This window comes from Lathamus discolor, chromosome 5 (genome assembly GCF_037157495.1).
Source record: "Lathamus discolor isolate bLatDis1 chromosome 5, bLatDis1.hap1, whole genome shotgun sequence".
Taxonomy (NCBI): domain Eukaryota; kingdom Metazoa; phylum Chordata; class Aves; order Psittaciformes; family Psittacidae; genus Lathamus; species Lathamus discolor.
Genome location: NC_088888.1, coordinates 97,349,169 through 97,364,941, shown reverse-complemented (window position 1 = coordinate 97,364,941; position 15,773 = coordinate 97,349,169). Strand labels below are relative to the sequence as shown.

Below are 15,773 nucleotides of genomic sequence, written 5' to 3'. Positions count from 1 at the left end.
TTACTCAGGGCTGTGCCTGAAACAACCTCATGGCCCATAAGGCACAGGAATTGACTCAACAGCCAAGGGGCCAAAATCATCCTCAGCATCACTGCTCTCAGCCTGAGGCATTTAAATATCCTGGGGTATGTACTGGGGCACCAGCAGTTTGGCTGCAGGAGCAGACTCACTCAGGGCGTGCCAGCCTCATGGCCAGGCTTGTTTTACCATGGAGCAACCTGCTGCCAGATGAGCTACCACATGCCTGCACCGTCCTGATCAAGCAGAGGAGCCATTTGGCATATGGGTCTGGCTTTTCATATTCAACAGTTTCAACCTTGCATGGCCAGCACGCAGCAGCACTCAGCTGTGATACAGAAAAGCCGAAGCAATGGTGGTTGCCCAAGCAGGACCATATTTCATCTAGTGCAGCAGGTCCATGCCCGATCCATCACCTTGCAGCTTAGATAAGCCCCAGACTGAGCTTAAGCTGTGCTGAGCAGTACTTCTCTCACCACAACATTTTTGCTGCCTGAGGCCAAGTTTTCTAAACACTCTTACGTGGGGTAGAAAGTATGTGCAAAGCCAGGCTAGAGCTGCAAATGGAACCAGTCATCTGGCTCCTATATGAGGCCCTTATAAAGGTCACTTTATAAGTATTTTTGTAAGTGATGTTACACAGCTTTTCTGCACAAGCCCATTGCATCATTACTCCTAGCTAAAACAGGTTGCTGGACTGGGTAGGCTGAAGGTTGATTTAGGTAGGGCAGCTCCAGCAGTTTTCAAGAGGTTAATAAATAAAGTGAGTCCTTGTGAAACCTTTGCAGACAGCCTTGGTGCCACCAGCTGCTATCATTTTGCTCCTGCTACAACCCTACAGCCTAGCCTCCTGGCAACAGAGAAGCAGATGAGCACAGAGGCAGGAGCAGGCCTGATGCAACCCTATCTCATAGTCGCCTGCAATAGAGACAGACCCTGAGACTGGCACGCAAAACAGGCAAGTCTTAAGGAAGGTAAGAATAAATCATTCAGGAAAAGAGCACAATTTGAAATGCGAGTACAAGTCTCCAGGAAAGGAGAGAGGAATGGATGCAAAAGAAGAGAGAAATATGTAAAAGGCAATAATCCATCCAAAACACCAAAGCGAATGGCTGGATAGATGCAGTCAATGCAGTTTTCTGGCTATTTTCTTCCTAACCCAACCTTAGAATTCTGTGGTTATGTGTTAGCTTTATATATTCATTTAGCAGTCAAACCGAGTCTCTGTCTCATTTTTACCTAGTTTTAGAAGATGGAGTTTCATTTGCTTTGCAAATAAGATTTTCTTTTAATGTAAAATGATTCCAGATAAAAAAAAACAAGCCCACACCTGACAAATTGTCACATAAAATCTTTAAAATGCATTTTAAGGAGTTAATGACTACAATACATTAGTAGCTCACCATTAAAATACTTTTTAATCCCTAAATGCAAAATATGAAAGAGTCACATACGACAAAATATTTCTCAAAAAAAGGAACGTAAAAATTATTACCCCACTCCTGAAAATAGGCAATGGTTTTATTTGGCTATGTGCTTATACCTCTTGAATTTATTAAGTGTTTGCTTACCACTATGGAAGGTCATGCATGTGGTTATCCCTAATACATACCTATCAGTTTCACAGGTAAATCAGCAGGCAGCTAATTGGACCAGACAGCTGAAATCTTCCATTTTTATTTTTTTTCTAATGAAGAACTGCAATCAGAACATTATTTTCAGGGCATGGTTGATGCTGTTACCTGCAGAATTCCCTGCTGGACGCTCTCTCTCAAAAGGCAATGTTTAGAAATTCACATTAGCCAAAACTCCGCTTCTGTGTTTGTCACAGATACATTTTGGAAATGTTATCCCTGAGTCAACACTCATCTTGCTGCATTTTAATGAACGGTGTGAGCCCTTCTGATTGGCATAATAACCCATGTTTTCAAATCCAGCCAAAGCTAACGCCTATATATCCCCTTTCACATGAGTACCTGGATAGCAGTGAGCTGGACACCACACCACTGCCATTATTCAGTGGATGTTGTAAGTACCCAGAGTTTCTGAAAGCCAGCCTGCATTTTATAGGTAGCTAAAATACATAGGCACAGGCTTGCTTATGAGCTAGAGCCCTTTAGCCTCCCCACCCTGCCCAAATGCCAGAGCCCCCAGCTATTTCATTTTCTTCCCTGCAGTAGGGCTTTGGAAGTGCTCTGATACAGAACTGCATCACTGTCACTTAGCAACCTTTGCTGTGTTCCCTAAATTCAGTGTTATATTGGGGAATTCATGTAAGTTCAGCATTTCTAACCAAATCAAAGGCTTTTCCCTCTATGGTGAGATAATTAACGTGTAATAATTAAAGTTTAAAATAAACCTGAGAGCTGTTTCTCAGTGATAGAACTAGAAACCAGTAAAATACTGATCTCAGATTCTGCTGCCAGTTACTGAGATTGCATTTGTCTAATTTTTATCCTCCTTCCTGCTTGCTGTGAGAGGACATTGCTGAGCTGCGGGTCTTGCCTCGGAAATTGCCTTTACCAGAGCCTTCATCAAGTCTTAGCTACACTTACAGCTGAGTATGGTAAGAACAACTTTAGTGGGAGATGCGATTGTTTCCTGACGTTTATATCAGCATAACTTTTACATTGGATGAATTTCAGCATTATGGTTCATTTCTCTTTTTAATGCAAATAATAATTATTATTGTCATGTATACATGAGAAAATCTGAAGCAGCATAACTTGCATATGAGAGGCTTGCTCAGATTCAACCATACACACAGGGGTGATGCAGCAATATTTTTTGCATACACCAAGCCAGGGTCTATTAAAAAATATGGCCCAGCAGCCCTGAATGGCTGAAAATGGCTGTAAATGCCTGCTTCTCTCCTGAGCAGACTGTGGGTGATGGCCATCCTTCTGCACCTCTTGACTCTCTCCACCAGCAACAAGCCCACCCTTGGCTGCCTCTCCCTTCGCTGACGGAGGCAGTTCAGGGTGGGGAGGGAAACTGAGGCAAGGCTGCATGTGACTAGAGACACCTTGTAGTGTGTGTCAGGCAGTAGGAGAGCTTCAAGAGGACCCTGTATGTGTACAAAGCAGGATGCTGGTGCTCAGGTGCATCAACAAGCGTCAGGATGCAGCTGGGACTAAAAGCCAAGAGCTGGCTAAGCTGGCTCTGTGGGTACAAATCCTGCTAAGCCCACCCCATAGGAGGGGTCCCCATCCCTGGCTGAGAACACCCCCCCGAGCAGCCCCGGGAGGCACAACCAGGAGACACAGGTGTGTCAGGCTCCCTGAGCGCTATTTTTCCCACAAGAGAGTACTAAAAGGGGAAAGGAGAAGCGGGCTCCTTCATGGCTCAGATTTGCTCTGCAAGGCTGCTCCTTGCCTGCTGCCCTCCTCCGATGTCGCAACACAGGAAATTTGCTTCTGCTAACACCTGGTGTTGTTTCAAACAGCCAGATGGTCCTAACCTCAGTCTCCGGTAATTGATGGCCTACTTGTCTAACCCTGTAACTATCTCTCACTTTAGACACAGATGCTGCATCTCTCTAAATACCGTTCCACATTAAAACATCCTACCTTCCTGTTTCGCATATCAATCAATGCGGCAACTCTCACAGAAACCAGCTATGGCCTGTGTAAACCAGGAGACAGTGGGTGTAAGCAAGCAGAGATAAAATTATGCAGGCTTAAATTACAAACTGGATACACGGCTGAAGGATTTAGACTCGCATTGCAATATTACCTGGGACATAACCAGCAAGCAAACAAACATTGTGCAGTGACCCCAAGAGCAGATTCCCTGTTTGGACTTAGCCCACAAAAACCAGGATGCCCTGGTATATACTACTCTCTTACAATAACTAACACCAATTTAGTGCCCCTGTTTCCTATCATAGCATCTCATATGTGTTAAAGCCTCATCTTCAGGGCATGGCTGGGAGAGAGAACTGCCATCATCCCCATTTTGTGCTCAGAGAACTGAGGCACAAAGAACATTGAAGGATTCACCTCAGCCAACACAAGATGTCTGTGGCAGGGCATGGGCTGGATCCTGTTCCTAACTTGGGGCCAGGTTTTTGCTTCCCGATCAGTCCTTCCATCTCGGGCAGATGGTTTTGATCCTGTGATTTCCTTACTTGTGGTACGTCACTGTTCACAGTCTCATCTGGATGTGGTTACAGCCATGCTCTCACATTCACTGATAGACACCAGGCATGTCACTTTAAAAGGTCTGCCCACAATTATATGACTATCACTATAAGAACAAAGAGGTCAGGTGTAGGATGGAGAGGACATAGTAAAACACAGGTTGCACTTTCATGGGACATGGACAAAAGCATAAGGTCCTGCTTCCTGCAGAGCCCACTTAACTCACTAATGCAGAACAAAACCATCCTGGGAGTACTTGAGGGTGTGGGGTGAAGAATGAGGAGGAGCAAAGGAGGAGACAGGGAGCGTGACCTTGTGCTTTAGGCGATAACAAACCAGTCGATCAGATCAGTCACCCATGAAACCACAGCCTTGGTTTACAAGAATTTACTAGGCCCAAAGAAAATGGAAGTGATCCCACGCCAATGGCATGTGCAGAGGAGCAGACCAGACAGGCAGAAGAAATGAGCCTTGCAGGAAGGTGTAACACTTGTGCGGGCTCTCAGGTTGTGCAGGGAGTGCTTTAGAAGGTGACAGGATGGGAACAGCTGAACTGCTCCCTAAGTCACTGTGTTTCAATACAATCTGTTACCAATATAAAACAAACAGCTACCCCCCTCCCCCCCCCCCCCCAAAACCACCCCACCCCATCATACTTTGAGAAATAAAGACATTTACCATGTTCCTTCCATTCACACAGCACATGGATCGGAAATTAAGTCCACAATACAGGGCATTGTATTTTCACGTGATATCAGTATCCCTTCAGGAGAGTAAGCATGGCAATATTGGGTGCCACTCTTTCTTTCGTCTCAGTAATTTTCCAGAAAAGCTGCTTCAGTTTCTAAGCCTCACAATTTTCCCTTTCACTTGTTGTCTCTGCCAGCTCAAACTTGACAGTTGAGATGTGTAACTGGAAGGTCACCTTTTTAACACGATCTGCTGAATTCCTGCTTTCCCAAGGTGTTTATTTTCTCTCAGGTATGATCCTCTGTGCACCCCCATTCCCACTTTGCCTCTAAGAAGCCTGTGCTACCATGCTTTAATATTGCACAGAGGTGAAAGCAGTTGAGGACCAGAGAGTGCCTCCTCTTGAGATAGAGGTGAACTACACAAGAACTGAAGGGCCTTCTCAAGCCGATAGGGAGATCCCAGCTCATCCCAAAACCTGTGGAAGCAGAGGCACCAATATCTTACCCAGCCAGCTTGGTCACATGCAGGGAAAAGAGCTATGGCCTGGACCCAGGACCCAGAGCCGGCTCTTCCCAGGTAAAGCATGGACACGTCAGCGAACCAGCAGGGTGCAAACCCAGGCTGTGGCACACACCAGCTATCCAGTATGCTGCCTCCATGGTCCCCCGCATGGTCCTGGGCCAGGCCAGCCAGTGGCCCCCAGGCAATGTGCAAGCACAGTGTGAGGGTCAGCAGAGACCAGTGCTTACCCCAACGTGGCAGGCAGGCAGCTGGACACTGGCCAAAGCATGCCAGTTGGCAAGGGGGCCCTAGAACGGTTGGTTCCTGCCCTTCACTGGGCAGCGATTTATCTGTGCAGACATAGCCACTGAGCCTGACATATAAATAGCTGTGTCTACAAATGGGGAATGGAAACTGTCCTGGTCATTGGTTTTGATGTATTTATGGCTGCTTTTAACATAAAACTTAGTTTTCAGGGCTAACGGTCCAAGCTTACCTTAACCCTCTCCTTCCGCCACCATATTTTTGGCAAAAGTCAGAAACAAATACATCTGCACCTCGAACCTCTTTGCCTCCAGTATCCTAAAGGGATGAGAGGGACCAGGAATTGGATGGAAATCCGTAGCACTCACTGCTCACCCTTCATGTCACAGTTGGAGCTGTGTGTACCTGAGCAGCCAACCAGATGCCAATAGAGCTGTTCCTGCATCAGTAAGATCAGAGAAAGGCCTCCACAGTTTAATTTTTGGATATTTATTGGCTATAAATCAAAGGGCCAACACACACTGAGATGTCAGGGAAAATGTCTTTTTTGCCTGTGTTAACAGTGATGTTCTAAGATAAAGTTGTTATTCTAAAGCTTGACCTATTTTCACTTTGCACTAGTCCTTTTAACTGTCCTGTATAGAAGGATGTTTATACAATTCTGCAAAGAAACGTGAACTGTTCTACTCCATTTACATTTCTTTGTTCCAAAATGTATTCCTCTTGTTGAGATTCCAGGAGACAAGGAAAGCAGACACAGCGGTTACTTTCCAATGTGAAACTTAAAACCACAATCTCCCGCTCAGAAAACACAGAATGAGTCACAGGAAGGGGCCACTTGCTTGCAAAACTCATTAAAAGCAAGGCAAGGCAAAATGGATTTCCTGTATCAATAAATAGATTGCTGGCAGCAGGCAGGACACCTGACAGTGCTGGAGGCTAAAAACCAGTCCAAGGATAACCATTAGAAAAGCCAGATCAATTCTTCAGCTCGGAAACAGTATCTCCTTGGTACACAGTTCCCTTGGCATTAGTTGGCTTATTCCAGCGAAGTGGTTCAGAATATGCATATGTTTCAGTGCAGGGAGGGGTGATTTAAGCACATATCTAAATAGGCTGATAAATTATGTCTATATTTATTTTCCAAAGCAAGCCTTATTGAAAGGATGGTACAATAGAGGTGTATATCCTGCAGGTGAGAGCTTTGTTTCCAAAGTTCATGAAAAAATAAAGAAGCCCTAGTCCTTACCTAAGCTTAAAATTTAGCTGTAATTGCAACTTTGCTTTGCTGTTAGCAGTACCCCTAGGACACTTGGGCATAGATTTCCTTTTGGTCAATGTTATTCTCTCGTTTCGTAAACGAAACCAAAATGGCTTTCTCACCTCTCCTGTGCAATGCAGACACATAGGAGATAAGGCAAGACTGCTTAAGAGGGAGAAGGGAGATCTCAGTGCTTGACCTGGTACCACCTAGGTACAGAGGTGGAAAGAAGAAGCTGTGCTTTAGCTCTTTGCTCTGTTTTTATTCCCTTTCTCTAGTTCCTCCTAGAAAACCCATTTCTCATTTTTCTTTTATTTTTGTCCCTCACATCACAATGGCTGGAAAGGTCTTCATGAAGATCTCTTCCCCAGCGCATCCAGCAGCCCTAATTCCTCTGCACCACTGCTGGGTTTTCTTTAGAGCCAGTCTTCCATCTCCCACTTATAATTAGCCCTTTCTTCACATATCTTCAACATGTTACAGAAATGAGGGGCTGGATTTTACTGCAAGCAAAAGAGTTAGGACTACTTGAGGTTGTGTCTCTGTGTGTACAACCCCTTCACCACCATACTTTGGTGGACTTTCTTGAAAAGAAAAAAACAATACTGAAACCAACCCCAAAACAGCCCCACACCAAGAACTCCCTCCAGGTTTCACCCTTTCATGCATTCACAGAAGAGTTGAAAGCTGTATTACTTTATATTTTTAAGGCACTAGCTCTTAGCACCAGCAGTCTTCTGCCTCTTGCAATGAACTGTCCTGAGGTACTTGATGGCATGTGCAATGTATAATGAATGAAAACTATTTATTTATATTGAAAAATTTACTGATGTATTTTGGGAATAATCCCCATGGCATCAAAAAAACCCAACCCAACAACTTTATGGTCTTTGCTCCCCAGGCAGCTTGCTCCCTCAGACTTTTCTACTTCTAGTGTTAATGGGCTATTCCAGAAGCAATGAATATGTCCTTATAAAGTTTGGTTTACTGATGCAAAAGCACCATTTCTCTGACTTTTAATTAAAAAGGCACCTTCATTTCAAAGCCTGTCTCTAGAGCTCCCAGTGTAAATGTTTATACAAGCCAGAGACGTACAGAAAATAGAGAAGATTGAAGAAGCAGCGACTGCAGGCTGCCCAAATACGGCTGCTCTTGTATTTTTAACACAGAACTTGAGCTGCCGCTGCGCCTTATCAACCCCAAACATCTCTGTTTTCTTACCAGCTAACACAAGCCTTGCAGTATCACCACGCTGCAGTGTTTGCTCAGCAAACCCGGCAGAGGGAGCAAAAGGCAGCGCTGCGTTCTCAGGGCCAGGAGGAAAGGGTAATGCACCAGCAGACGGGCAATGTCAAAGAGTAGGAGAAAGAAAAATAGAAAACACTCCACCAAACTATCTGGTCTCACTGCCATGAATGACAACATTCCCATTCAAAACAGATGGCTACTTTTTCCTTAGGTCACACTACGAATTAGACAAAAGGAAGATTCAAAACAGTTCTGGGCTGGGGTAGGATTCCAGACTGGTCCAGTTTGCTCCAGCTCCCATCTGGCTGCCCTTGGCTCCGAGGTGCTGTTCCCATACCCCAGAACAGCCAGAGCCCAGATCCTGGCCCTGGTTTCCTCAATAAACTCTTTCCACTTGAAAGGGCTCTGGGTCAAATGCGGTGGTAGCTGAACAGCAAAAGTTTTGCAAGTGCTGTAAGTAACACAGGCTAGCCCTGAGAAGAGGCAGGCAACTGAGACAGGAGCTAGAAAAGCCATGCTTTACAGAGTTTCAGCAGTTCTGCAAGAGCACTCCGCCCTTACCAAAAGCATGCAGAAAAATAGAGAAGTCAGGGAAAAAATTGTATTTGCCTTTATTAGAATACATATTTCTACCCTTGTTGCATTCAGCGGATCAAAATGAGGTGTTAAAATGATTTCCATCATTGCAGTAGCGTATACATATATAGAGTAAATACTATATATAAATAGGCTTTGAATAATCATGTCTACAAATAAAAAAATATCCAATAACCTCTTTCTCCTCCCTCCCTAAATTACAGCAGCAAGATTTTATCTTCAACCTAGCTAATATAACAAGTATGGTATTCTTCCCCTCACATGACACAGCTGGAGGAGTATGGTCATCAGCTTCAAGAAAATAAACATTACTCACTCCTAACTGCTGCACATTCTAGTTCATGTGTATTGTATACATAGAATATACTGTGATTTAATGTGTCTGCGTATTTATGTTAGCCAAATAGTCTGTTACAGAAACCAGCCTTACACTGCAAGCAAGGCTGATTTTTTTTTTTCTTTCACAGAAAGAGTAAGAATTTATTAAACCATCCCTTTTTCTTCTACATGAATTAATAAAGCAGTTTAAATACCATGCATAAAATTGTTCCACTACCAAATCAAAAGATCTTATATCCTCTGAAAAAGCATAGTGATGTTTATAGCAAGCCAAAACTTTTTCATGTCCAGTGAGCAGATTTTATAAATATTATAGAAACACGCACTCATTTCACTGTTCAGCTATATTTCAACTTTCAGATACAAAGGGGTATACAGTATGTCAGAAGTAAAGCATTTAACCTCACAGAATCACAGAAATGTTGGTCAAAAGGGACCCCTGGAGGTCATCCAGTCCAACTTCATTCTTGAAGCAGATGATTGCCAACACTAGATCAAGTCAGACATAACTCTGTTTAACCAAGTCTTGAAAAACACCATGACAGAGATTCCACAATGTCTCAGGGTTATTGTACCAGCACTGCACCGCACCTGCAAGTCTGACTGAATTAAAATGACCACCCATTTGCACTATCATGTGGTTTGAAATACTAATGGCAAAAAACAACCCTGGATTAGTTATTTAGTAAGTTATAAATAAATACATCACAGGCTTTAATTGTGGAGAACTTTCAGGCACCGTCTTTTCTGGTGGAAGCTACTATATATGGTACCTTAGGAAAACAGATGTTATCTACCATAGAACTGACAGCCTCTCTCCAAAGAGAAGGGTTGGTTTGGTTTTATTTTGCAAAATGAATGGATTGAAATACGCCTTCACTAAAACTGAATAGAAATATGATGCAGTTAATATATTCATCCACTTATTCAATCACTAATTACATGTATTAATAGATACTTAAAGGAAAGTGTGGCTATATTTAGATATGCAACCAGTTTGGCAACCTGCAGTCACTACTGATTGTCTATCAGAAAATCCATACCACATTTCTTCCATCTTTGAGATATTTGCATTTTCCTTAAACTTTCAAGAGGGCATGATCAAGTATGGGTTGTTAGACATGCATTTCTTCCTCTTCGTGTTTATCTAATCCTGGTATCTCCAAAGTGGGCATGCATCCTGCCTGAAGCAGCAACATTCATGAGGAAAGGAAGACTTGAAGAGAGCTCACCACTGCACACTGCAGCTGTATACAGGATTGCACTTATATCCAGTACTATTGAAGGCACAGAGAAATCACGAATTGGCCCCTGACATCACAGATAAAGTGCAGCATTGAAAGTTAGAAAACCCCTATTACAAAATTTCCATTGTTACCTACGTTGCTATCACTCTTGACATGCAAACCCAGAATTTGTTGAAACAGAACAAATGTGATACAGAGCAGCTGTTGCCAATCTTCTGGGTGCTAACCAACCACAATCACATCTTAAAATTTCTCCTGGACCATTCTGCCTTCCTATTATTAAACTCTTAACTGAAAACACTACAAAGCAGCTGCAAAACATGTACCATAGCCTCACAGATGACAAGCTGGCAGAGACCACAGCCTGTAAACCACTGTTTAGCCATACTGAAATATAACATAAAGAATCCCATGATGCCATTTTCAGTGTTTCAGACTTTTAAATATACTTTAAAAGGAGAAAAGAAAAAAGTTTTTTTCCCAGCTACAAGCACATTTGAGAATCATTTGGCATATGGTCACTTGATGTCTACATTTTAAGTAAAGTACCGCATTGTGGAAAGGCAGACCATTTGGAAAACATTATCAACTGATCTGCAGTATTGCTTTTAGCATGCACAGTTAAAGTCTTAAGGCTGTCAAAAGCAGGTAGCAAACACAGTATCTACAGCTTGTGTCTGGTCAAACAAGGGGAAAAAAAAAAAACCCAGAAAAAATATTTCATTATCTTACAAGAGAGTAAATTGCACTAAAAGTATCCATTATTTATGACGTAAAACAAAAAAATTCCATACAGTAAAAACCTGAGATGCATCATTCACCAGCATCAAATTTCACATTTTAGCCAAAATAATGTTTCAAATAAAACTATTCTATTTTGACAAAATCCTCAGTGCTCTTGGCTCAGTAATAATCTTGAACCTCAGCACATTCTGCAAGATGACTCTACTGAAAAATCACTGACTTCACTAAAATAGGCACTATGCACAGAAGCCTGTATCTTCCACTTGCACACTTACCTTAGTCCAAATAGCTATTCTTGAAGCATGGTACTTCTCAGATTAAGAAAGACTGCCAGAATCCAGCTATCTTATTTCATTTGCTTTCTCTTTAGACTACACATGATTTATTTCCTCAGAAAAGTGTTACCATGTTAAAACAACAGGCTGGAATAAATCAATCAACATAGCTCAATTGGCTTTGATAGCTACACTGATTTACAACAGCTGAGGATCTAGTAATTAACTCAAACAGCTGTTGGACAAGTAAGGGGAAAGAGGAAGAATCACTTGTTCCCTCAGAGAAAGGAATTTTGACATACTGATTGTAATCCCAGTCCGTGTCACCAGATGATGTCAGGAATGGTGAGCACCTTCAGCTCCCTTACTTGCAGGGGTTCTGATGAGATGGAAGATGATTTCAGTGTTGCAGAGAAGATACAGAACCACTTTACAAACTTTTGGTATGTTTAACTGCAACTCCAACACCACTTCATTTTTATTTGACCTCAAATACTGAAACTGTATGGCACAATTTGAGAAGCTGGATGAGGAGCCAGAAACACAACTCCTGTTCGTAGTAAGACTCCTTCTTGTCATCTGGAAATGTGAAAAAAATGCATTTCTAATTTGCTCAAAGCAAAATAAATACAATGCTCACAACATCACAGATTCCAGCTGAACTGTCAACAGCAAAAGCCAAGTGGTGGCCTTTCAGTACAAGCTAACTCATTGTCTGAGCTGAGGCCAGCAGTTTGGAGATGAAGTTAAGTGGTTGTTGAAGGTGGATGTTCATCCTGAGTTTCAAAAGGTAGTGGAGGTTCTCTCCAGTAGGTGAACTGGCTGTAGGTATCAGAACAAGGGAAGTCTGAAGAATGGCTTCGTTTTAGCAAAGGAAAAATGTGATCTACCACTTCACATAGTCTCACATAGCTGGAAAATAAACAAATAAAAAGAATGCTGAACCATTTAAGATCTCTGAATTTTCCTAAGTCCCCAACCACTAAGGAATGGCTACTCTTACATGAACAAGTCACCCTCCTCAAATGAAGAAAACTGAACTCAATTTACTGTCTAGTTTCCAGAGAGGATTCCCAGTTCTGATAAAAAAATCCATTCATTCTAAGCAACGATACTTACCTACTAAGAAACAGATACCCTTTTCCACCCAGATCACCTGCTAAACTATTCAAGCCCTATATCTTGCTCTATATCTTCCTTCTCCATTTCTATCCAGCTTGGCTCAAGCAGCTCCCTGCTGAATCAATTATATTTCTGGTTTATACACCAGACACATTTAACATTACTAAAACCCATTTCTGTTTAGTGTTCCATTTAATGTTAGGCACTAGTGTGGCTAAGCATTGTGCTAGAAGCCCTTAGCCTTATTTTTAGATTTTCAGGCCCTTCTAGATAGGAGCTCCAGGACAGAGACATTTTGAAAAGACCATGAAAAGGTAGATAGTTTCAGGAAACTAGCTACCTAAAGGGGTCCTACAAGAAATCTGGAGAGTGAAATTTACAAGGACATGTAGTAACTGGACAAAGGGGAATAGCTTTAAGATGAAAGAGGGTAGATTTAGATTAGATATTAAGAAAAATTCTTCACTAAGAGGGTGGTAAGGCACTGGAACAGGTTGCCCAGAGAAGTTGTGGATGCCCCATCCCTGGACATGTTTAAGGCCAGGCTGGATGGGGCTTTGAGCCACCTGATCTACTGGAAGGTGCCCCTGCCTACGGAAGGGGAGGTGGAACTAGATGACCTTTAGGGTCTCCTCCAATCCAAACCATTCTATGATATGATTCTATGATTTTTATGCAGACTAAACTGTACACTGATAATTCCTTCACATGATTAAGGTAGATGGAATACATTAAATTACTTTTTTTTTTGTCAGTGTTTCTGACAAAACTTTTTTTCCTTCCGTTAAAGCGAAGGAAAGTGGAAAGTCTGTATTTTATTAAAAAAATTTTAATGTTTTGTTCCTAAGGAATCTGTTATTAGTAAAATCAAATGCATCTTTGGCCAACTTGAGTCATAAATTAGCACATTAATTTAGTCAATAAGGTGTTAGGTATAAGAGATTACTTACGATGAGATGTTTGTCTTTGCATGCTCTTGTATAAGTTCTCCTTTGGGGTTAACTGTAAATATCCTGTTTAAAGAAACCCCCACCTGTTTGTATGAATAAACATCCTAAAGAGAAAAGAAAAAATAAATCATGACACTGCCTTTGCACAATAAGGTTTATTCTTGCTGGAATATATTACACAGAAGAACATATTTGCATAGTATTGGTAATAAATTTAGCTAGCTATTGTGTATGTGTAATTCTCCATTATGTTACAAAAGAGGTCAGTATAACAAATACCCATGGAACAATTTGCAGTTACGTAAGGAGTTTGCCAGTTCAGTTTAAACTATTGATCAAAACCATGTTCATTTTTTCAGTAACTTCTCTTGACACAGAAATAACATTCAATAAAAAACTAACGATATTTAGCGTAAAAGCATTTGCACTTTCATTTTGCTTTCAGATAATATAACCTGAGTGCATTGCACTGAGTATCTTGCAACAATGTACAGTGGTTAAAACATAAATGACACATAAAACAGCGATTTGTAGCCTTGGTCTTACAAACGAAGGCAAGTCAAGACAACTGTGTCTACATTAAAACTCCTGGAAACATCTCTTGGCTCCTGAGTTTGGATTTGTGGCATGTATTGACACCATGTCAGAGCAAAGGGAAAAGAACAGAAATCAAGGAACACATGCCAAAATAGCAGCTGTGAGCCCCAGCAGGTAATGCAGATGCAACTCTGGGAAGTATAGTTAGCAATTTGAATTTCTTAGAAGCATTTCTTACTTCTAAGGAAAGCAATGAGTAAGTTGATCTGGTCTGAAGAAAAGCTTGACAAAAGCAAAGATGAAAATAACATCCAGATGATCAGAGCAAAAACAAGCTTCCATTTTAGTCATCTAAATCACGGTTAAAAAAGCTGAGGTGGTGGAAGACTGGAACGTTAATGAAGATACAAAGATTATTTTTATCTCTATGAAGACTGCTCCAAAAAAATTAAAGAACTGAACAAAAGTTGACAGCAGTCATTTCAAGAATCCTGGAAGCCCATGCACTGGTTACGCCAGTAAAGTCCATGAGTATTGAAATTTCACTCTCCACGTGTGTCCCATTTCTCTGCACCAACTAAAGAACAATGTAACCAACTGGAGTGTTCTCTGGCTAATCATACTAGGAAATAGGAAGGATGAACAACCATGCTCTTCAGATCTAATGGCATGGCCAGGACAGAGGCATACAGTTAATTGTGTTTAGCTTTCAGGGCAGAGTGGATACACCCAAACAGTATGCCAATGGTCCTTAGCCATAAACACCACAAAGGTGTTGCCAGGTTTCTTGTTACAAGTTATTACACCACATACCAGTTTCGACAGGAACTATTACCTGACAATACAGAGCTGAAGTACTAAGTGCTCTGTGGAGCTCCTGGACACAAATAAAGGACCCACTACCTAATGTAGTAAGCATCTAAACTTAGGTGTCCAATGAAACAGTAAACATCTGAAGAAGCAGATATTCTAAATATCTCCTTATGAAAACAAGATGCTTTCAAAGATTTCCAGTGAATCAAAGCCTTTATCCTTCCTTAGGCACCTACACTAATAAACTAAACAGTGAGAGCGCCCACTGTCAGACTTGAAAGTCTCTTGACACTTTGACAATGTTATGAAGATCTCTATACTACTCCCTTCAAAAAAAACACCCAAACCCCATAACCAAACAAACAACCCTCCACAACTTCACATACACATGCACCCCAACATGGCTATATCAAAAATCCACTGGGAAGAATCTGTGCCACAACCTAACACAGCAATCATACCCAGGAATTGTCTGGAAGACTGCTAGCTGCCTGTGTCAAAACAGACTCTTGGATCATGCTAACAATTTATAAGAAGGGATAATCACATGCCAAGGTTGCTGTCTTTGCCCTAGCCCCTGAGTCTTTCCTTTTCTGTATAAGTAAAATAATTCTGGGGCTAGAACAGGACTAAGAAAAGCCTATAGCCCAATTATACAACCTGCAAATGGCTGAAGGAGATCTGTCTTCCCCTCTCCATGTGAAACATTTCACTTTCTATGCAAAGTAAAACCTTTTGATTTCAGTAGAACATGCAAGTTGAGCATACTTAAGAGTTTGAAGTGTAAGTCCGACCAACACGCATCTGAAAGATGTTCTGTCTGTTCACATGTATCTGACACTGTATCAGTATGGATTAAAATGAGATCAGTGTTTTCAGACAAGCTTAACTGCTAGCTAAATATAATGTAGTCACTTTGCTGCTCTTCCATCTCTGATTGCATCCTCCATTGCAAGATCTTTAAGGAGAACCTTGGTATTTCCCTTCATGCAGGGCCTAATAAAATATCTCAACTCCCATTT

General features: G+C 41.7%; 1 protein-coding gene across 6 annotated transcripts in view; it reads right to left on the bottom strand.

Moving 5' to 3' along the window:
* Window positions 1-8,721: 8,721 nt before the first annotated feature.
* LPIN1 (lipin 1) overlaps window positions 8,722-15,773 on the bottom strand; it is a 52,261-nt gene continuing 45,209 nt past the window's right edge. For all 6 annotated transcript variants that reach the window (XM_065681642.1, XM_065681643.1, XM_065681638.1 and 3 more), the window contains 2 exons: window positions 13,402-13,505; window positions 8,722-12,241 (listed from right to left, as the gene is read on the bottom strand). In XM_065681642.1, coding sequence (XP_065537714.1) covers window positions 12,076-12,241; window positions 13,402-13,505 — 270 coding nt within the window. In that variant the 3' untranslated portion in view covers window positions 8,722-12,075. The remainder of the gene's footprint in view (window positions 12,242-13,401; window positions 13,506-15,773) is intronic.